At 42.1% G+C, this 23401-nt stretch overlaps 1 protein-coding gene across 1 annotated transcript in view; it reads left to right on the top strand.

Annotated features, from left to right (window-relative positions):
• MAMDC2 (MAM domain containing 2) overlaps nt 1–23401 on the top strand; it is a 63399-nt gene that overhangs the window by 24943 nt on the left and 15055 nt on the right. Inside the window, exons 3-9 of the mRNA XM_075526995.1 lie at nt 8823–9088; nt 9740–9824; nt 10770–10907; nt 13208–13464; nt 16395–16488; nt 19109–19255; nt 20115–20380. Of these exons, the coding sequence (XP_075383110.1) occupies nt 8823–9088; nt 9740–9824; nt 10770–10907; nt 13208–13464; nt 16395–16488; nt 19109–19255; nt 20115–20380 (1253 nt within the window). The remainder of the gene's footprint in view (nt 1–8822; nt 9089–9739; nt 9825–10769; nt 10908–13207; nt 13465–16394; nt 16489–19108; nt 19256–20114; nt 20381–23401) is intronic.

Below are 23401 nucleotides of genomic sequence, written 5' to 3'. Positions count from 1 at the left end.
TGTGGTTTGCAGATGCACTCCAGAAGGCTACCGGTTGAGGGCTTTTTCTTTCCCCAAGGGCAGTGTTGCAGCCTGGCCCAGGACCCCCCTGCACGCTGTGACCCCGCTCCCTCGTGCACCTAAGCCAAGTCATGCTGGGCAGACTTTTGTTGCTGCTTGCCTGGCTCCAAGGCTCGCTTGTCCTCTCCCTCCCGGGGCTGCTCCCACTGCCAGAGGAGCAGAGTCTTCCTGCTTCCCTGGCTGAGTGCAAGTTTGCTTCTGAGTTTTGCTTAGACACTGAGCACCACGAGCTTTTAGTTTAACCGCTGTGGAGCATACCAAGGAAGTTTCTCAACCAAGAAGTCTTTACTTTTGAAGCACAAAAGCATGATCTTTCAGATTAATGGAAATCCTGACATGCGGCAACCAAATCAGGGTTGGTTGGGCTGGAGTATCTCTTTCTTCTCTCTCTCAAACTCTTACTCCCTGTGGCTGTGCTTGTCACTCTGATCCGAGGAGAAGAGTGGCTCCAGAAATCCCCTCTCTTAAAACACGACGAGAAGTCCCCTGTCTCATGTTCTGGCTCACCAGCTTCCTCGTGTTGGTTCCCCTGTGGGGTGTGGGCCAACAGTTTGGTCTGGGTTGCAAATCTGATGGATGTTTCTTCAAAGAAGTGCCAAAGCTGTGTGGACTGCGGATGGGTAGGTTTGCCTTGGGCAGGCTGAGACGTGCTCAGCACGTAATACAGAGCAGAGCTCGTAATATGTTACAGGCATACTCCACCAGATCGCACCATGTGCATCTGCACAAATAAATGAAAGGAGCAATAAACAAAGACAAGATAATGCAAGGGAGTACTATAGGAGTGAAATTTCATATTCTTTTGCTGAAGGAAGGCAGCCCTGTGATGCACTCTGCCAGGACAAGCAGCTGTGCTGCAAGAGCTATCACAGTGCTTTCTCCTGTGTGCTTGATCCTGGTGGAAACGTGATTTAGCAAAGGGATAGAGTTAGTAATGAAAGAGATGAGCACTGTGAACAAATGGATGCCTGATGATTTCTACTTTATCTGTTTTTTATCTTTAATATTCCCTGTGCACTGGGGACAATGGAAACTGATTTAGGATGCCAAAGAATAAAGAAAAGGCTTTTCTGAATTATTTCCAATTCAGAAATTCACAGCAGAGAATCTTGTGTCTCCAAATCTTACCTACGTCCTGCTCAAGTATACCAGCTAATAGAAATCAGAGACATGGCTTTTTGAGAGAGCTGTTGCAAGGAAAACCAGAGATAACAGCAAAGAACCTGGCAGCCTTTGTGTCAGCAGATAAAAAGTTGTCAAAATTATGTAAAGAACAGCGTGAAAAGGAGAACTGAGCGGTCTGAACAACAGCTCACTGGGACCGATGGGTTGGCTGGAACAAGCAGAAAGAAAACTTGAAAAGTATATAAAAATCTGTGAGGTCATTGTGAAAGAAAACAAACCCACATGCTTGGAACAAACGGAAGATCTGGTGTAACTGGTGCATGATGTAAGGATCTTGGGACTTCAGGAGGGAGAGCAAGAAGAGGACCCAGCTGTTGCCAAAAAGCTCTTACAAGTTCAAGCGTCCCCAGTGCGGTGGAGCAACTCCTCTAAATCCGAAACAGAAAACGGCAGCGCGAGCTGGACCTCTGCCAGACATTCACAGGCACGCTGACGGAGCGAGGCTGGAAGGCATTGCCAGTGTGGTAGTAGCTGCGACCAGATGCTGCAGTCACACAGTGTTTCAGGGCTAATTGTATTACTTCCATGTTTTTTGACAGGCTCGCTAACAGCTGTATTTCTGAACTTTCTGGGGGAGCAAAGGACAGGGCAGGAGGTGGAGCTGGTAGTTAATCCAAGTCCTCTGCTGGGAAAGGAGCCTTTGAAGATTCATCCCCTGGGGTTGGGAAACATGAGCTCTCTGGCCCGGTGTGGTGGCCGCAGCAAACAAAGGGTCAATGATAAATCTCAGTCCCCGGAGGGAGACTCGGTGTGCGAAGCAGAGTGAGCTGGAGAGAAAGCTGCCGCGGGAGCTCCGGCTGTCGGGGCTGCCCATCCAGCCGGAGGAAGGTGCGGGACTGCCGGGGTGACCTGCCCGTGCGTCCATGCCCCAGGCTGCGCTTTTCTACAAAATGCTTTTGTTTTCAGTAAATACTACTCAGCTTTGTGAAAGTTGCCTGGAAACACGGTTGTTCCCGCCCCCCCCCCCCCCCCCCCCCCCCCGAAGAAGCTGAGTAGCACAGGGACAGGTTCAGCGGGGTGGCAGCTGGCAGCAGCCAGGCAGGACCACCGGATTTTGCTGCAGAAAGGTGACAGCTTTAAGCTTGAGGTGCCCCTGTAGACACAAGAGGAAGAAGAGCCTTGACAGTAGCAGTGCATGGCAGTCACTGCAGACAACAAACACAGACCACCTCCTGCTTCTCCATCCCTCAGCTATTTTCACAGAGCTGCTGTTAAGAAACCACAGAGGAGACAAGACGGTTTAGAGACGAAAAAGTTTTTTCCTATGATGACAATGCTAATTGGTCCCAGCATATACCATGCAGTTCTTCTGGTGTGAATCTAACGGCTTACCAGAAATAAAGTCATTTGCAGCTTGATGGGAATGAAAATACCAGTTATGTCCTGCGGGGTCAAGTAGCTTTAATCATGGCACCACCCTGGATGTTTTGGGACTGAGCCGCTACCTTCATTAACGTGGGCCAGGCTTTCCTGCTCAGCCCCACGTGCGTAGTGTGTGCATCTGTCCGTCGGGGAAGAAACTGCTGCCGCACGAGGACCAAGAGGAGATGGTTAAATACTGACTCTCTCAAGGGTGGACCGCTGTTGCCACACTTCCCTGTCTGCCAAATCAGGCTGGGGAGGGGGGTGTGGGGCAGACCCCCCCAGGGGCCTGGGAGGTGGACAGACCTCCTCCGCGGGTCCAGCAGTGGTGGCGAGAGGCGATGCTTTCTCCAGCTGCCTGGGATGCACTGCTGCTGCTGAGAGACCTTGCTCACACAAGAGGTCTCGGTGGCTCTTGATGTGCGTCAGGTTTGGTGACACTGTGGGCAAGGCTGCCCAGAGGGGACCTGCCCCGTGGCAGGCAGGCGAGGGCAGCAAGGGGAAGCCTGCAGCCAGCCGGGAGCTGGCACCGGCACCTTGCTGGGGCTCCAGGACAGCATCCGGCACGGGGACCTGGGGTGAGGGCTGGGTGCCTTCTAGCCCGATGCTGCCTAGCTTTTAAGGCTTCATAGACCAAAACTTGCTGCAAAGGCCTCCGGCTCCGATAACAGCCCTCTGCTTGTATGTCGAAAGATATTAAAGTATTCCGAACTGCATTCGTCTTCTCATTAAAAATCGCCGCTACAGTTGCAGTTCAAGCTGATTCTCTAACCCCAGTACAATATTGTGCGCCCAGCTGAAATATTTGTGCAGGCTTTTGTGTATTTGGTCAGTTTGGGGATTTCTTTTACTTTTACTTTCTTCATGGAATTGTAGAGCAAAACCTTTCCCTCCAATTGAAAACTCACTTGCTCATGCAATTTTTTGCCTTCCCAAGGCACTGCCTAAAAAAATTTGAAAAAACCCCACCTCACCCTCCAAATCTTCCCTCCAAAAAGCCTTACCAAAATGCATGGTGACTGTTCCTGATTAGAGGAAGAATTTTCTTCAGAAAACCTCAGCTTTTCATAGATAGGACAAATTTAACATACAGTTCTGTGTTTCATTTGTGTCAACAAAAAATGTCTACTTTAGTTGAAAAGTTTGCTTTCTACTGAAAAGAATTTGAATGAAAAATGGAGTGTTGAGTCTGAAGCTTTCCTCTCCGGTGCCACAAGCCTTCTCCTAGGTTCACCCAAAATCTCATATGAAGTAGCTGGTAGAATTTCTGTGTTCTTAACTCAGACTCTGAACCTTCATCTAAACCTCAACTGTACCCAGGGATAGGCTCCATATGCAAACTTAATTTGCAAAATGATGTCTCTCTGGCTGTATCATTAATTTTTTTAACTAACTTTTCCTGGACGTGTAAGAAGGCTTAATAGGTCCTAAAAAATGAAGTGCTTTGATGCTCCTTTTTTTTTTTGGCAGTAGAATATTTTAAAAATACCCTAAAGGCACAGCCCAAAATCCAGACACTGAGATTCCAGAGAAGGTATCAGTATATCAGTTTTGTCCTAAGAAACCCTGGTAATATTCTTTCCTGTTTCTGCATGGGAAGTACAGAGAAAACCCAAACATGACGGGCAACTTTAAGATATTACTTACAAATTTTCTGTGTAAATGAGTGCCTAATCAAATGTAAATTCCCAAACTTTTCCGCTTCATATTTCCTTAATACTGTTTCTCTTGGAGCTCACTGCTTATATGCAGTTTTTCTTGTAAAGCTGTACTGTTGCTGAACTAAGCGAACAGCTGTGTCAGATATAAACCCCACAAAGAGTCTAACATGTCTGTGGTTACCCTTCCAAATTTTTACAGAGGAAATATGTAATTGAAAAGCTAACTGGTAATTTTAGTCATCCCAGTTGGTTTTTTTTCATTTTGTCAATGTAATTTGGTTTAGTTTATTAGCCAGTGTCTGGCATTTTATCTTGTTTGTGTTATTTACAGACACAGCAATCAATGTAGTTTCTGCACTGTTTTTGGGAAAAAGTTGCTGGTCTCAAACCCCCTTCCCCTAAGCCATTGGTATAATCACTGCTGACTGATGTATAGATGCCTATTTGGTAAGGAAATTAAAAAAAAAGAATTAAATATAGATTTGGAAAATTTGGGTGAATGACTCATAGAGTTAATATATCACCAACTGTAATTGAGAGAGACTCTGTACAGAACTGCTTATTAGAGCAGCAAGATGAGAGACATGCATACAGAAGGATTTTAAAGGTCTTGTTTTGTGAGTCTCACCACTGCAATGCATAGTTGCATTGAGGAGGGGTGGGTTTGAACAGTGGGTCCTAATCCCCCCCGGGCTCAATATTTTGCTTGGACACGGAGGAATGTAAAATGAACACATGCTTGGTCCTGTACAGTTTGATTCAGCTGTCAAGGAGAAGACAGTGAAGTTACACAGTAGGTAAAGAGTCATTGTACAATGTGGATAAAAGTGCATTGCTTGCCAGCAGTAGTGAGCGAGTGGTGCGGGAAATAACGTCTGAGAGTCCCCTTTCTCCCATCTCTTCTCCTGGCTGTAGGTGTTTCCCTTCACCAGGGAACTGCTAGCTGCTAGCAATCAAAGGTAGTTCTGGCTTTTGTCATCTGTGAAGAAGCTTGTATGGTGTCTTCATCACAATGGCAAAAACCCATGCTGTTCCCTAAAAACGGAAAGAAAGTGCAGCTTGCCTGTCTTGGCACAGCCCCTTACACTGCTTAGGGCTGCATCTTCACCCTGAGCAAGTAATTGCCAGAAGTTGTATGCTTGTGTTTCTGTGTCATCAGGCTTTTCCTAGCATTTTGTGACTACCTCTCTTTTGCTTTCCTGGGATTTTGAAGAGGAGCCCTCTCTTTATAACTTCTGAATGACTGCTATAAATTAAGTGCTATGGGCATTTGGAGGAGGAGGATTTTGAGGAAGAAAATCATGTGGCATGCTGCAAAATGAAGCTGCATGTTACATTTTTAATGAGAGGTTTCAGGCTATAGCACTGTGCATTCATCAGATTCTCCACAGACTGCTAAATATCCTTCTGTTACTCCCACAAAAAAGTGTGGAAAGTTGTCTGCTTCTTTACTCCAAGGAGCCCTCTCTTCGCATTGATTTGCTCTCACAATTGCTCTGTGTCAGTCCTTGAGGTCTGCATTGTGAGACCTTCCTTTCTGCAGCAATGGCACATGTCGCTGCTATTACTGAAATACAGTTTAGTATAAAGGCCATTTAGTCAATGCCAGCATTCATTTGGAAGAAGTTTAACATTAGCATTTTCTGTGCTTGATACTGCAAAGTGCCAGGCTTCCTGATCCTGATTAGCAAAGCATTTAAACTTACACATAAAGCTCTCTGTCAGTGCTCCCATTGATTTCAGTGGGGCCAATCACAGATTTAAATTTCCAGAGGATGCTAAAATGATTAGCAGGTTTGGGGTGAGAGCACTCCGTTTCTGCAGACTTCATGAATAGGTCAAATTAATCTTTTAAAAAAAGGCAACCAAAAAACCTGCCCTGATTAAAAACAGAGTTCATGATCTTTGCTCTCATACCAGTGGGGAATCAGACCAAGTGAGAGCAAGTGTAGAGCAAACAGAGAAGGCAGAGTCAAGTTTATAGTAACATAATCATCATGACTGGAAACTCGATAAGAAGTTGTCTTTGTCTTTTAAATCACTATTTTTGTAGAAGAACCTTAGTCTACTTATAATTAAGTCTTAAAGCCAGGCAGCCATTTAAGCCTCATAGCTGGTAATTTGAGGTCTTCATGTGCATGTGTTTTCCTATGTCGACACTAATTTGTTTCTGGAAAAAAAAGAAGATGAATATTATAACAAGGCTCTGTTTCCTATGGGGTTTCTCATGAACTGCAAACCAAAATAGGGCTGAAATCTAAACTGAAATTGCCAGGCATGGATTCTGAATTGTAGGTTTCTTTGTAAGCAAAATGATCCAAATTCAGACTAGCCTAAAAACACAGATCCTTCATCTGAACTGGATGTTGCCACTTACATCAATTAAAAACAAATGTGTGAGAAGCAGTCGACTTCTGATAGAGCCTTGGTGATTCCCCTTTATCCTCCATGCATGTGAGAAAACGTGCATGTCTTGGATTAACACGTGCCAGCAAATAAATGCTGTGCATGCTAACTCTTGTGAATCAACTGGATATCTGTATGCAAGTGGATGTTTTATGCACTCACATTTTATGTAGTGGCAGATTAAGTATTTGGCAGGCACATTAGGTGCCTATTTTTAAATATTTATTTCTGTGTTTATTTTTCTTTCATACCCTGCTGCAGTAACAAGTTACTTGTACTTAACCAGTGATTTTGTATATTCCTCCAAGAGACTAAAACCAGACACAGTAGATATAAAGAGAAATTATGGTAAGAGGCAAAAAAAAAATTCCATTCCCTAAAAAGGGAAAGAAAATGCAGCTTTCCTGTATTTACACAGCCCCTTATACTGCTTAGGGCTGCATCTACCCCCAAAGTAAGTAGCAATCATTTATCTTACATCTGTTAAACAAAAATGTACGGTACAAATGGGTTGCTGTGCACAGTGTCTGCAGGTGAGAGAGGGAGCAGATGCAGGGGGATGCGGTAACATGCACTGGCGAAGGAATCAAGTGTTGTCAGAGCTGCTGCCCGCTCCTGGCATCTTCCTGGGGCTGTATGGGAGAGGACTTTGGGAACCTCATATACCAGATCTGTACCTGCTGTTTGCCTTGGGGGGGCAGTGACTGTCCATACGGATGATTTTTTTCACATTGGAGAGAATACTTTTGAAAAGGCAATAGGGGAGCTCCTAGGAAGCAATTCCAGGTAGAGTTGGTAGGTTCAGGTCAGCTTGGTAGAACTGGAGGGTTCCAGCAGGATTTGGGAGGGGAGGGTGTGCCTCAAAGGCAAGAAATATATTTAACATCATTCCAACTGCTGATGTGTCCAGGTTAAGCAAGTGCTTACATATGTGCGGAAACCAAGACAAGCTCTGTGGTCAAGTGAAATGAGATTAAAGAAGAAGAAATACCTGCGCTGGGGAGTCTAAAGAGGACAGGTGTGATGTGCTGCTGGGTAAAGGACTGGCTGGACACAGTCCCTGACAGCTTGTACGACCCCGGCTTGCAGCCTGGCTGCTGAGAATTAGTATCAGGAATGGGATTTGTCTGATATACATTGCCACTAGGTTAGGAGGATCGTTTTCCAGATCATCTATGGGATAATGTTTCAGACATGGATGTCATAGCTTGTTTTGTTGTTTTGCTGGGGGTTTTTTTATTATTTATTTTCTTTCTCTTTCTGTTTCACTTGTTTCTGGCATTGCATTCCAGGTTTCTGTGACTCCTGTATCCCATTTTACTCTCCTGATCTTGGTTTTGATGTGTTAGTAAAGTCTCCAGGACCAGGCTTCTGTTTCACTGTGATTTATTTACTGTTGCCTCCTTTTTCTACATGTTGTTTCTTTGGCATTTTTTTGGCCTCCTCAGGCATTTTAAGCTTGTCATCACATCCTTTTTTTTGTTTTTATAGAGAAGGTTATGTTTGAGGCCCTGCTCCTAAAATATCCATCCAGAGAGTAATTTTGAAATAATCCCATTGAGACTGCTGATATGTTTAAATGTAGCTTTACATTTAGCACTTTTTTTTGAATCAGCAGATTTGTACATGTTAGTTTTACTACTTAAGAATGTCTTTCTAGTTTTCTTCTCTGAAACCAGAAGTGCTTTAGAAGTTTTTGGCTGCAATGCATTTTTTATGTATTGTTTTAAAATCTAAATTACAAAAATGAAGTTAAAAAGTCTTGATCTGTAAAACAAGTAAATATTCCTGCAGCATATTCCTGCCTGTGTAAATTATCTTGTCAATCAAATTGTCTGTCTACAGCTAGCAGTTCTGGAGGGCAATACTTACTTAATAATCTGCGTTACGCTGATATAACATCTTTCTCTGAAGATTTCCAATAATTTTAAAATTGTGATTAAAAATGCTGTGAGACACATGAAGTGGCGTTTGTGTGGGATATCAAAAGGTTAAATGACTTGCTTAATGAATGAGTGGGGGTCTCAGTCTCCCTGCCTAGCCCCAGAACAACCATTCCTACCATTCCTTTATAAATAAGTACTTTTGTCCAGGGATGCAAAAGCAAAGCCTCTGACATTTGTTATTCTGATGTGTGTCTGTTGCCAGGACATTACATTTCTGTGGATACATCTTACGAGGGTGAGAAAGCAGTGCTGTCCAGCCCTGAGCTGTACTCTGAGGAGTGGAGCTGTATCAGGCTGATCTATCAGATAGCAACGACTTCAGAGGCTTCACCTGACCCCGCCAGGCTCAACCTGTACCTGCGGCAGGAAGGAGAGGGCTTCGATCGCTTGCTGTGGTCAGCCAAGGAGCCTTCAGATAGCTGGCTCATAGCTAGCTTAGATTTAACGAACAGCACAAAGAAGTACAAGGTAAGCCCGATTTCGGAAGATGCCACAGGCTTTCTGGTGGAGGTGTTGGCAGCGCGTGAGTCAGTCGACCCCTCTGTCCCTAAATTCGGTGAGCAGAGCTGGCTTGAGTCAGGCAGCTGATGCTCTCCCCAGCGCACGGGAAAGCGCGGCCGGCCGAGCCCTGCAGCGAGGACCCGCACCTCGTGGCAGCCCTGCAGAGCTGCCGGCGTCCTGTACCAGACTCGGGACCTCCCAGGTCTTGGGTCTGCAGCTGCGCCCACCCGTTCCTGTCCTCTGTGCCCTGCTGGGAGGAGTCAGAAGGCGAGAGGAGGGTATTTCTACCCAAAACCCGTCACATCGCATCTGCCACAATAACGTCCTGCATAGCCACAGCTGAGGAATCTGGAGTCCCCTACTCTTATATGAAGTGTGGGATTTTCTGGCCTTGCCTCGTTGTCCTTCAGTGTGCCTTCTGTCCTCCGGGAAGGGCGTTGACTCCGTCTTTAATGCATTCTGCCAAGCTCTTCCAGCAAAAGCACCTCTCCTGACTGTAAGGATGATGAGCCCCCCACATATATTTAATTTGCTCTCCTGTTTATCCTGTTAAAATGTCCAGGGTGATAATGGAAATACTGAAACCCTAAAATTTACAGTTTGGTTTATATTGTGCAGATTGTACTGGAAGGTGAAATGAGACAAGATAAATCCGCCAGTATAGCAGTTTTCGAAATTAAAATAACTCCTGGATACTGTCTTGGTAAGTACTGTCTGCTCAGCTCCCATATTCTCTGCATAGAAAAAAATGCCTTGTTGGCAGTTTTAAAACTGAATTAAAGGTCTGGGTTTAGAAAAAAGACAAAGGCTTTTTCCTTATTGAAAAGTAGGTTGCCATATTCAATACAGATATTCTTTAAGCTAAGGTTGCTCACACTAATATATGTTTTTATTCACCCATCTCTGTGATATATATAGACATTTCGCATGCAGTAATTCATTCTAAAGCTATTTATTGTTCAAGCAGGAACAAGTGTTATATTTTCACAAAACTAGACCGCTGCAAATACTAGACATAACAGCTGCGACATTATTTCTGCTGTCTGCCTGCTCATGCTTCCTTACAGTGGCATCTTGCAGGCTGCAGAGTCAAAACTCTGTTGATATTTACACTTACTGCTACTTCCTCATGACATTTGCCAAAAACCACGCGTGAAGTTCAAAAATTTCAGTGGCTAGGAGGCTGGGAGACCTTTGCATTTCTGGGTAGCTCTGGTGGAGCCTGACCAAATCGTCACAATTCTTTGGCTCTGTGAAGGAAACAAAACAGTCTCATTACCGCTGTGAAATACTAGTCCTGCTTTGCTTCTAGCCATCCCTGATTTACAAGTGGAAGTTATGCTCTGACTATTTAATACTATGAAGTGGTGTATTTAAAATCTGTTTTATTTGGTTCTAAATTACAGCAGTCCCGTATTGCCAAATATGAAAAGATAGATTGGACCGAACAGGATGGAAATGAGAATTTTATAAAAAATTGATCAAAACTTGTGGCTAAGTTTGCTTCCATTTATTATTAGCTGTTAAGTGCTGTGTCCATTTTTATAAATATAGGTGTTATCTGCACTGCCAGTGCTTAGCAATAGCCTCTCTTCCAGTTTCTGTAATGAAAGTGTGTGCACTGAGCTGGCGATGTCTGCAATTGCAGAATGTGACTTTGAAGAAAATCATCTTTGTGGCTTCGTGAACCGCTGGAACCCCAATGTCAACTGGTTTGTTGGTGGAGGGAACATTCGCAACTCTCAGTCTATCCTGCCCAAAGACCACACACTTAACAGTGAACTGGGTAAGCGACAAACATAAAACACAAGTATAGTGGAAAATGTGAGCGTGATCCACATATGACTGTTATACTGCAAATTACTATGTGAGTTCTTTCTTTTCTCCTGGCATTGGGTGGGGTAAGAATGACTTATGTAAGAAAAGGGATTAGAAAGAGAGGAGAAGAATTTGCAGAAGTTCACGCAAAGTTTCCTGTAAGCCTTATAATAAGGTTGTTATGTCCTTTGCTAGGCTTCAAAATTACTCAAAATAAGAATAACATTTTGGATGGAGAGGGGGAAAATTAATCTTTCTGTGGATTCTAAAAGTATGGGCCACAGTGAGTTTTATAATCTGGTACTGCTGCTCTGTACATCTGGCAGGGGTTTTCTTTCCAGTGGCTATTGGGGAAAGTTGAGTAGGAAAGCTAAGGGATTGAAACATGTTTGGAGAATCTTGGGTTAAAATTGCAGTTTAGGAGTTTTATTTCTTTCAGTCAAATGTGGTGCTGTTAATACAGTCCATCGGAGGCAGAACGCTGTAAACACTTAAAGGATTTTCAGCACATGCCCTGTATGAAATACTTGTCCCGGCCACTTTGTTGAGAGGAGAACGTTTTACATAGCGATAGAGAAGGGTTGGGGGTTATCTTAGCCTTTGATTAGTGTTGCCTGAGGTACCGCAGCAGGTGACAGTCAGGAGACCGGGGTGCTGCAGCACGCTGCGTGTCTCAGACAACGTGACGCTTGTGACGGTGCAAGGAATTGCATCATGAAAAGCAGGGTTGATCCTCTTTCCTTAACTCATGCCGCTGTGCCTTTTTATTTATTTCACAATTGTGTGAGTTGAGTACAGAGTGTCAGTCCGGCCCTGCATCACCCCACGGCACCTAAATGCTGGTAAAATTTTGATGGAAGTTTAACTCGCTACAACTTCAACAGCAGACAGTGGCTCTACCTATTAAATAAAGTACTGTATGTGATAGGAAATGCTGCCAACTGGAAGGGATCTGTTTTCTTGTAGCCACAGTGTTTCTTTTTCACACCAAATCCTCACTGCTGACCATCGACTGAGAAGACCCCAAGAAGCCAAAAGTCACAGAAGAGCCTTCTTTTTGCAAGAGTTGTGCTATGAAGGTACATCAGCCAGGGAGATCAAAATTAAGTTATGAAATGTGGTAAAGCTGCAGAGCAAAAATGAAGCCCAGAACTTCTCAGGCAAGTACTGCTGAAGTGTCACCAGTCGCCTGGCAGTGGGCAGGCAGGAGAAGACCCAGAGCCAAGCAAGCCCCTTCCCCTCCTTCCACTGGAGTGAAGCAAGAAGTGACATCTCCAGGTCTGAGAACACTATTAGCTAATTAACGTAGTGGTGTAGATACAAACCTAACGGCACAGTTTGCAGTGTCCATGCTGAAGTACCCTGCCAGTTTGACGCTTCATTCTCCTCTAAGTTTTCTACTTGTGAAGAACCATTTTTCTGTTCATCAGCTGATACTGTTTGATGCTGTGTTTCTGGGAGTGTTGAAGAAGAAAAACCACAGATGCACAGCATATCCGTGCACATGGATCTGTCCTGTTTAAGTCTAGATAGCTCTCCCAAAATCAAAGTCTGAGAAGCTGTACTCTTTGAAAATCCTGCAGGTCATATTGGCTGTTGAGTGGGAGGGAGTCTACTCATCTGTAATGCATTTTTCTGTTTATTAACATCTCCCAAAAGTATTTTTTAAGGGTTTTACAGAAAAACACTCTATTCAGTAAAGATAAAACATGTAGAAACCAAATCCTAGATAGACCGAGCAGAGTTATACAAGCAGTGAAATGTGCAGAATAAAGGTTATTTGCCAATTCATTTGATATATTAAATGAACTGCTCAGTAAAACATGTGAGGAAACACACAGCTTAGAGTCTTGTTCATTTGCTTGGGTTGCCTCAGTAAAAGTTGCACAGGAAAAAGACTAAATACTATACTGAGCTGTTGGGAGACAGGGAATTTACTCATTTGTAACACATTTTTCCATTTATGAATGGCTCCCAAAATTCAAAGAGTTTATTACTTTCTTTAATATAAAGGTCTTGAATAACGATTTAAGAAAGAGCTGAGACTGACTGTTTTGCCAGTGGTATCTTAGCCAAACAACTTTGGATTGTACATAGGAGGAAAGGAGAAAAAAAATCTCTTAGAATTCCTAAAATTTCCTAGGAATCTACCACATCGTTGTCCAGCTCGTAGAGATACATGTCTAGTCCCTGCCCATCTCCTGATACTTCTTCTAAGTGGTGTCTTTTAAAGAGTGTCCTTATACTAAGTTTCTTTTATACTTTTAGGTCACTACATGTATGTGGACTCTGTTTACGTCAAACATTTTCAGGAAGTGGCCCAGCTAATCTCACCAAAGACCACGGCCCCAATGTCTGGCTGCTTATCTTTTTATTATCAGCTTAAGCAGGAGAGTAGCATTGTTTTTACCGTTTACTTGAGAGACACGAGTGGCTTTTATGAAGAGATCTGGAAAACAGAAAGTGCACTGAGTGCGGACTGGGCACTAGCAGAAGTTGACTTCAATGCGCCATACCCCATGGAGGTAAAGCAATCATTCCTGGACAGTCCAGCTATGACTTCCAGGTTGCATCAGACATCAGTGCTGACTCAGGCCAGGTTGGGAACATGGCAGTGGCCGTCCAGTATCTGAAAGATGGTTATAAAGATGCTGGCGATCTGTTGTTTCCTTTGTCCACTGCGTAAGGGTTAAGGAGGAATCACTTTCCATACTGGCACTTGATTTTCAGCAAAGGTGAAGTCAAGTGGTGAAGTGCTTGGACAGAATACCTTGGGAGGTTGTAGACTCCTACTAATGTGAGGTCTTTCAGTTCCTACTAAATACTGTCAATGTTCTCTCAGTTCCATATTTCTGTGACTTGATGAACTCCATTTTTGAGGATGCTGAGTATCATAATGCATGCCTCCCACTGCAGAAGAAAAATTTAAAAAAATTCAAGCTCTATTCTCTACCTTATACAATTCTGCAATTCAGTCTTTCTGTGCTTTCATGAGATAGAGTCCAAACTTGGGTCCTAATAGTACAGTAGTCCCTAGATGTGAAAGCCAGCTCTCTATGGTTACTATAATTAATTTCAAGAGTATCAGAAAGAAATGGATTTTTTTATTCCCTAGTGTTTACTGAAAAAAATCCCAAACCTTAGAAGATTGGAATAAACATTTTATATATATATATGTGTGTGTATATATATATATGTATGTATAAAAAAGAAAACACACATATATAAGTATAAAAATGTGTGTGTATGTATATATATGGTATATATACATACATATATACATTATATCTTTACATATATGTAAAATACATAGTCTTATATCTAGTACATATATAAAGATCTTAGAAGATTGGAATAAACTGTGTATTGGTATTATATATACACATATATACGTAGATGTATACAAATATGTATTTTATACATATGTATGTAATTTTTTTATACATATATACTCTCTCCCTATAGATATACTTCTAATACTAGGATTACAAATAAATCAGCTTTCATTCTACTTGCTTTAACTCCACGTCAGTTATGTGTTTATTCACTGTAAGCCTGCAGATTTTCAGAAATTATTAGAGGTAAAGCTAATTTTCATCAGATGTTACATAGTCCTTTATACTCTGTAAAGTCCATGACCAAGTTCATCCATTTGAATTGTCATTCTTCAAATGGTATAGGAAAGCAGATTAGATCTGATGAGATCTCATAATACTGAATGGTAAGTGAATTACTTATTCAATAAATATAAAGTAACATGCAAGGGGAAAACCAGTCCTAGCGCTATAGATGGAAATTGATTAATGATCTCTTAGAGCTTGGCATTACTGTGGTTCGTTTGGTGAAAATATCCTCTCAGTTCTTAGTGGCATTCATAAAACCATCTGGAATGTTGGAAGCTATCTATACTGGAATAAAAAGCAAAACAGAGGATGTTGTACCACTGGATGAATGCACAGTGTACCCTTGTGTTCAGCAGAGTATGCAACTCCAACCCTCTCAGTTAAAAAAGAATATCCTAGAACTACAAGAGCGAGATGGGGATAATCAAAAGTATGGAGAAGTTACATTAATGAAGTAACAGTTTTCAGCCTGTAAAAAAAGGACTGAAGTAGAATATGGTAGAGGTTCATAAAAATCATGAATGACACAGAAAAGATTAACTGTTCCCTTTTTCTCATCATTTATGCTGCTGTTTCAAATTCTTAATTACCAGGTAATAGTTTTATAATAAACCAAAGGGAGGATTTCTTCCTACGTCCCATAACTATAGACCTCACTTCCACAGTGTTCTATGGATACCATTATTCTGATCAGGTCAAAAATGTGATTAGACAAATTAATGGGAAAGAAAGAATCCATCAGGAATGCAATGTGAGGGAAGAACTGCAAATTTGTCAGTGTCTTCAGTTCTTTCTGTAGGTGACCTCTGTTGGAAACAAGACACTGGGCTAGATGGGCCTTTATTCTGCTCCAGGAATTTTTATGTAATCCAACACAGCCGTTATTTTAGAGATCACTTTTAAACCTTGCGTATGGTTTCTTCAGTTGCTTCAAGAGGGTCTTCCTCTTTGTTTCATCCGGTTAAAGGAGATCACTCAGGATTCTTTCACGGCTCTCCTAGTTTGGCTCCCGTCCCTAGGTGAGACATCACAGACATTGCTTTCACTGAACAGGATCTCACTCTGGAAGCATTTGTCCTTATATCCGTGTTTTGTCCCTGGGGTTGCCTTGTGACTCAGGCCTTTTCTCAAAGTTTTCCTGTAACTCAGAGCTTTGATACTTAAGACAAATTTTAAGACACTTCCTCAAGAGTTATGGACTGTCCTCCACTTACTTGAGGAAATGATGTCCCTTGGGAACAACTAAGTACAAACATTGTTTGATTTTTGTGGTAAACAAAACACAGCAATAGCTTTTCTGGTTCTTATCTTAACTAAATTTTTTAAAGGAAATTTTCCCTGCCAGCTGATACCACGGCATGGGTTTCAGTGTCTGAGGATGTTTAGAGAAAACAGTAAAACTTAATATTGTAACAGCAGAGTAATCCACACAGTTTGTTTTTAGCTCTTGATCCAGATAAATTCTAGATACAGTAATAATGAGGCAGCTTTGGAGTTATAGTCAATACAGACTGATGACCCTGAATACTGGCTTTGTATGGTATCATGACAGTAGCCTTATTGCATCTTTAAAATTGGTGCTTCATAAAGCAGCAGAAGACCTATGTTCCCCTTGATTTTTCCTTCACCTTGAGTAGGCAAAGATCTGGTACCAGGGTCAGGCTCTGATTTATATCCCTAATAAGTGATATAATTTAATTTGTCCCAACACTTATCTGCGATGCCCTGGAGTCTGTCTGGGACATCCAATCAGAATTCTGTAATATGAAGATGTGTACCAAAATTATTGTTGTGTATATGGTAGATGAATAAAAAATGATTACCCTTTCCAGGTAATATTTGAAGTTGCTTTCAATAGCGCCAAGGGAGGTTATGTTGCCCTCGATGACATTTCTTTCTCTCCGGTTTACTGCAGCAATCAGACAGGTATGAGTTTTTATTGCTATTTACCTTCCTTGTTTTCTCCCTTTGCTTTGCCCCTCTGAACTGTCTCTCAGTACTTGCAATATTTGGTAGTGACGTGCAGATGCTATCTTCTCAACTGACCAGTGCCATTGGGCTCCTCTTCCTCTTGGTGGTAAAACAGCAGATAAACACTAATGCCATTCATTTGATTCAGAAACCAGTCCTTAATGCTTCCTCTCCAAAGACCTTGCCTCAGGGATCTGCAACTGGAGCGCTGGACTGAATGCTGTATTTGCATCACCCCAGCTTTTGAACAAATTACCACTTGCAGGCCTGTCACAGAAAGACAGAGGGATTTCCCAGGTGTGACAGTATGAGGAAGAAAATGTCCTAGGCTTCCCATTATTGTTGATGTAGGGAGTATCTTCTTCCATGCCACGTGCCCTGAGGTGTTCTTCAGAGCCAAAACAGGAGCCTTACCTTCCTGTCTTCCAGGAGGTATTATTTGTCTCAGAGAGTGGCATGTCTGTCAGGATTTTATTAGGTTTCCACATTAGCTGAATCCACGTGGCTTCTGCTGTAGAGGCACTTGGGATGAATGACTTTGCCATTTGTGATTGCAGCCTCTTAAGTAGCCACATACTGTACCGCTAAGCAATAGTCAAAAGTAGATTAGTGGTTTCCCACTGAGCCCATCCATTCTTTCAGTCACAAGTTTGAATTTTTGGCTAATGTTTTGAAGTGATCAAGGAAAAGGAGATTTTTTGCCCTTTTCTATCTGCTTGGAGTCTCTGCTAGCTTTACCTGCACTGCTCAATAGGAGGCAGATTCCAGATATGTTATTAATCCACAACTCTTGGCTGAGTAAATCTAGTTGTTTCATTAACTCCTCAATGCCTGTTCTATTTTTGCTTTGTTTTGCAACAAAAATCCTGAGTTATGTTTGCAGTATGCCATGGATTGGAGCTGTGTTGCTCATTTGTGTTTTCCACTTTAATTTTCAGATGTCTTATATGTGTTGAGGTATGGGATAAATTTTATAGTCTTTTCTGCCCCAACCCTGATTTAGTCACACTATCACGGCCCACGTTCAGATCTACTCTGAGTGGTAAATTTGATAGGTTCAGCTAGAGCTTTGCCTGTTAACTCTGATTTTGAAGTTTGGGGGTTTTTTGTTCTGTTTGAGAGATGAATGCCAATCATTTGCTTTATATTTTGTTGAACTACAACAAAGCTGGTTAGTCCTTCAGACTTTTCTCCTATTTCCTTCTTCAATTGTTTTGAGTAGAGATGTTAAAAAGCAAAGAGATCTTCATTCTCCTTGTAGTCAGCCATAGCAGTGTATGTAACAGCATTAAGTTTTTTCCTTATTTTTCTGGAAGTTTTGGTCAACAAAGCTCTCAGTGTTAGCCAAACAGAGGGAAAAGGTACCAGAGAATTAAACTTGCTCACCAAAGGATGAATCTTCAATGCTGCATGGACCTGGTAGTGCTCCAACTGTGCTTTCTTTAGCTAGGAAAGCAGCAGGGGGAGCCAGGGCTGTCTCCTTTTCCTCTGTAGGCAGAGAAAGATACATGGGCAGTGCTTAGATCTGGCTTATTTGAGGCTGAAAAGACCACAGGCGTCTCTCCAGCACCAAAGTTTTGCTTCTCCTGAAGCTGATGGCCTGTGTCCCTGCCCTTGCTGGGAAGCCCCTCTTACCCTCTGTGCAGAAGGGTCGTGCGTGCTGCCATGGAGTGATGATCACAGGGTCCCGTCTCCTGACGTAGCCAAAAATTGCATGATGACTTTGGGTTGTGCCCCTCCTTCCCCCAGTATCTGGTACAAGTGACTGATGAGGTCTAAAGAAGGAGAAATGTTTTACTTAAACACACCTGTTCACCAGGAGGATTTTTTCAGACTAAAGCAAATTCTGACCCAGGAATTCCACAGCACAGGTCAAGAGGAAGCCATCAGCAGGGTTGGGGAGCTTAGCTTAGCTTTCAATCGACTTCACTGTAAATGGTGCAGCTTTCTTTGCTGCAGTGCTAAGATGAGTGAGGCATAGCTCCAGAGGCCAGTAGCCGTGAGGTGGTACATGAACCAAAAGCTATTTGACTTACTTACATACTTACAGCATGCATATACATACATGTTATACATGACTACAAAAGGGTTTTTTAAAAAGTGCTCTTTAAAAGAATATTAAATGTCAACGTTAGAAAGTTATCCTCTTGGAAACAGAAATGAAAAGATGCCATCCATGCACACACACGTGCACGCTCACACTCATTTTGTCCAAATATCTTTTGAATGAAGGAGGAGAATGAAAACAAATGGTCTGAATGTCTTTGTGCATTATGTCCTGAAGGAGGAATCTTCTCTTAATATCTGTAGCTTATTTATATTTTATAGGGCATGTGAAGGAGGTTTCCTCCTGGCTCCAGCAAAAATGTGGGAAAATAACACCCACTTGCAATAGCGAATCGATAGTTTGATATAATTGTGACTTTGCACTATATCTGTGAAACATCTTTGCACATGCTCATCTTCCGTAATGCCAAGAAAGATGAAACAGTATTCTTTGGCATCCTTGTGCTTCAAATGCCTATGCTTATTATCCTGTGCTCTTCCTAACAGAACATATGCATCTATCTTTTAGGAACTCCTTTCAATCCTGCCGAGGCAGGTTGCAATTTTGAGGAAGATCTGTGTAATTTTTACCAGGATCACAAAGATGGCCCAGGATGGAGCAGAGTGAAAGTGAAGCGTAACGTGTATAGAGCAGGAGATCACACTACCGGGTTTGGTAAATCAAAACTCCTTTTCACTAGAAGAGTCAAACTGGATATAAAGGTTAACCTGTTGTATTATTGTTCACTCTCTTAAATAATGTCATTGGCACACTGGTTAGATTGCCTCACTGCAACTCCCTGCCATTAAAAATCAGTGTACACCGCTCTGTCCTAGCTGGGACTCTGGCTGTGCTTCGCCACATGTAAAGGGGGAAGGTCACCTATTGAATAGTCACGCATGGCCGTAACTCAGAGTATCTTCACTGTACTGATCTGTTGCTGAAGGGATGATGCCACCAAAAAATGCAAGCAATTATAATAGTAGCTTAATGCATTGCTTTTAATATAGAGGAATGGTGGGCTCTTAGTTCTTCCAGGCTTAGGATAGTTGGTATTTTCAAGGGAAAACGGTGAAATGTTGTGGAGTTAAAGGCCTGCTAATAAGTTCTGAATCTCACGCATCAATTTGTACAGACTATTCATGGTTCTTAATCATATGTGCTAAAGTCTCACCTCTTTATACTTGGTGCAGGGAATAATAGGCCTTGTGCCACATCCTTCATTCTTTGGTCTCGGAGCGGTACCCTTGAAACAGCCAGGTTTCCAGTGAGGCCAGCAGGCCAGAGAATTTTGCAGTGTAAATTTGAAAAGTGCTTATTTCTGGTAACTTAGCCATGTGCCAGTTTTGCTTGAAGTAGCTGGTATGCTTTTAGAAAAATTATTTCCTTTCAAACAGAGTATGGTAATCTGTTTCCTGCCAGTAGAAACTGTTTTTATAACCAAAGTCTGATGCAATAATGGAAGCTGCTTTAATAGCAAATCAGCTATGCTAATTGCATATTAGAAATACTCAATAATTGCGCTGTCTTGCAGGTTATTACTTGTTGGCAAACACAAAGTTTACATCACAGCCTGGGTACATTGGACGTCTGTATGGCCCGACCCTGCCAGGAAACTTGCAGTTTTGTCTGCGTTTTTATTATGCCTTATATGGGTTTTTCAAAATGAGTGGTACTCTTGCTGTTTATATCTTTGAGGAGAATCATGTCGTTCAAGAGAAAATCTGGTCCGTCTTGGACTCTCCAAAGGGAGTTTGGACTCAAGCTGAAATCTCCTTCAAAAAGCCTATGCCTTGCAAGGTAAGACCCAGCTCTTCAAATCTGCCGAATTCTGTATGGAGATTTTCCTTGCCTTCTCCTCCCAGGGTTCTTTGTCATCCAGGGATTAATCCTAAGTGAGCTACACCTGCGAAGTGAAATAGAGTTCCCCAGGCAGTACAGTGGGGAGCAGAGTATTTCTTTGCAGCCTGGCTCGCATGGGAGCCCCGATAAAGGGTCTTCGTACCAGGAACGGGGCAGCGTTGCCCTGGTGTCCTCAGCTGTAGTCACAGTGTTTGTGGAGATTTCACTTGAGGAGCTCTAGCGAGAGCCGGTTGTGTCTTGGTTTCTCAGCAGGGTCCACGTTCACTCATTTTTGTTTATTTGTTTCCTATGTGATTCGCATCACTGTACTCAATTACAGATTTTAATTGATCTAAAAAGTCAGTACTGGTAAGTTTTGGTCAAAATGGGGAGCTGATCCTGCTTTCCGAAACTCAACCCCTGGGTTAAAATATGAAACCAGAAGTCAGTGTAATTTAGAGCAATGGACTTGAAGTATTTGCAGTGTCTGGTTGGAGAGGTCACTTTGTTATCTCAACAAGTTAATAAGAATAACATAATATGTCACATCACCTCCTGAGTAAGTCCTCAGGCTGCTGTTGTTCCTCACCTCCACTCTTTTTACAAAGACTGACTTTTACACAAATTTGTGTAGGCGCTACTTCTGCGGTTATCCTGATTTCTGTAATGAGTTTTCACTCTCTGTGAGTCATGTAAGGAGGACCAGATGGGTTACTACCTGCTGACACTGAGATAAATCCAGCTTTTTTTCAGAGTGTGATAGTAGTATGAACATATGAATGAAAGCTTTTCTTGTAACTCAGGTATTTCTAAATTATAGAAAAACATCTTAAGCATTTTCCCCACTACAAAGTAATTTTTGAAATTGCAGTAGTTACTGAGTTTAACTTTTCTTGGAAAAAAAAAGTGTTGTTCTTTGAAGTAAATACACTGTAAAAAAAAAAGTTCACCAAAAAAAAGTTGCCTAACTGTGTTAAAAGGGAAATTTACACTGCAAATTTCAGTCCTAGTTGTTGGCTAGTATTTTCTCTCAGATATCTGATACCTTAAAAAACTGATGGGATTTTTATGTACCTATTTTTTATGCATAAAACGTAATAGAATTTCTAATTCCCTTTCAACTGATAGAGAAAAAAATAATTTTATTACTGCCCAGCAAGTGCATGATAGAAAAGTCTCTCATAGTATCATCCCAAAATATTTGCAGAAAAGTTCTTTTCTCTTTCTTTTAAATCATGAAAAGGCGTTGGTTAAAAAGGCAAGCTTGTAACTTACTTTGTCCATCTCCTGTTTATGTATTTCTTTAATACTTCTAAAAAAGTTCAGCAGCTTGTGTAGCGTAATACTCTGTATGAGTAGTGATGACAGCTGAGCATGACTATTAAAAATGGTTTATAGCCTTGGAGGTGGCAGTTTTTTTAGCATCTGACATTTACATGGAACATCTTTTCCAATATGAATTTATGAAGAACTATTTTTATGTTTTCCTAGAAATTAGTATATCTAAAACACTTGCGAAGAAGCTTGCCTGGGATGGAAAGCTTTTCGTGAATTGCAGCTTTCATGTCTGTAGTTACCAGTCTGTCTGTAGGCAGTAACAGATGGGGACGGCAGCACAGAGGAGAATAAAGAAGTGAAGGGAATATCCTCGCTGCTTCTGAGCCTGAAGGTCTGCAGGAGGGAAGAAACCCTGTGCTCTGCAGCAGGAGGGTTTGTTGGTCTCTGGCAATTCTCAAAAACCTTCAGTGGGTCCTTCAGGTCTTGTAATGGGAAGGCCTACTTTCCAACAGAAACAAGTTACAAAATGTTTCTGTTGAGGAGGCATTCCTCAAGTATCACAAAAAGTGAGATTTATTGGGGTTTTAGAGAACTCAGCATGCGTTCATCATATCATAATTCAGACATCCCTTAGCCAAAAGACTATGTATTTGGGAGGTGTGTGACGTTCTACTTAGCCTTGGTTTAAACCTATTCTCTCACACTGTCTTTTTGCCTGGATTGGAAGATTAAATTAGGTTTAGAATAGGGATTAAGTTGTAGTTTTGCATATGTAGTAGATGCCACTGGTACATAATAAATCATGCACAAGCTATAATGTGCTGAACTTTGTATAATGGTTTTATGGTTTTCATGATGGCTGTGTATGTATATACACCATTAGTTTATAAAGTTTTCCTTTAGTTTCCAAATAGTACCGGTAAGACAACGGGTGAAGTTCTGAAGCTTGTCAATATGGAAAAGTATATCAAGATACGTTTACAGCTGAGAAGGTAGCACACAAAAGACAAATGATGCCAAAATTTAAGTATGTGTCTGCTTGCCATAAGGCAAGGGTGAAAAACTGGTGTAGTTACAGGTTGTCTGCTTGTAATATTCACAAGCAGGCTTGAATGAAGTTGCACAGTGAAACCGGTTCTGGCTTTTCCTTGCAATCTCATGCCCAACGCTTCAACGTTAATACTACAAAAAGTCCTTTCGTGCTTTATTTTGTTTGTATCTTCTTTTCCAAGCCAACAGAAGGGAATGAAGGAGCACTGTGTGGCATTGTATAAACACTTAGGTTTGTTATATGTAAAGATGTGTCTGCCTAGGACCTAGTGAAATAACTGACAAGGAACACTCATTTCAATGGCTGTCTTCAATGTAGGCCAGCAGCGGAGGTGCATCAGAACCTGTTTTGCCTGACAGCAAGGAGTGGTGGGAACCAGCAAGTCAGGGGTTACACTTCAGGCTCTGGAGGGAAAGACAGTATAGAGAAGCATGAAAGAAACAAGCTCACGGAAGCTTGATCACTCTTGTCCTGTCTCCTCCAACCTGTCCTTGCGTTTCTTGCCTCCTCACTGATGCATCTTTGTCTTATCTGTCCTACCCCGTAGGCAGCACGCCCCTGCCCGCATTCCCATCTTACTCCTGGCTCCTCAGCTCTGGACAGTCCCAGTTTTCTTCCCCTCTAATCCTGTCCATGTCCCAGTCTGTTTG

Source organism: Mycteria americana, chromosome Z (assembly GCF_035582795.1).
Source record: "Mycteria americana isolate JAX WOST 10 ecotype Jacksonville Zoo and Gardens chromosome Z, USCA_MyAme_1.0, whole genome shotgun sequence".
Classification (NCBI taxonomy): domain Eukaryota; kingdom Metazoa; phylum Chordata; class Aves; order Ciconiiformes; family Ciconiidae; genus Mycteria; species Mycteria americana.
Note: the sequence above shows the minus strand (reverse complement) of the source record. Positions and strands in the feature narration are given on the sequence as shown.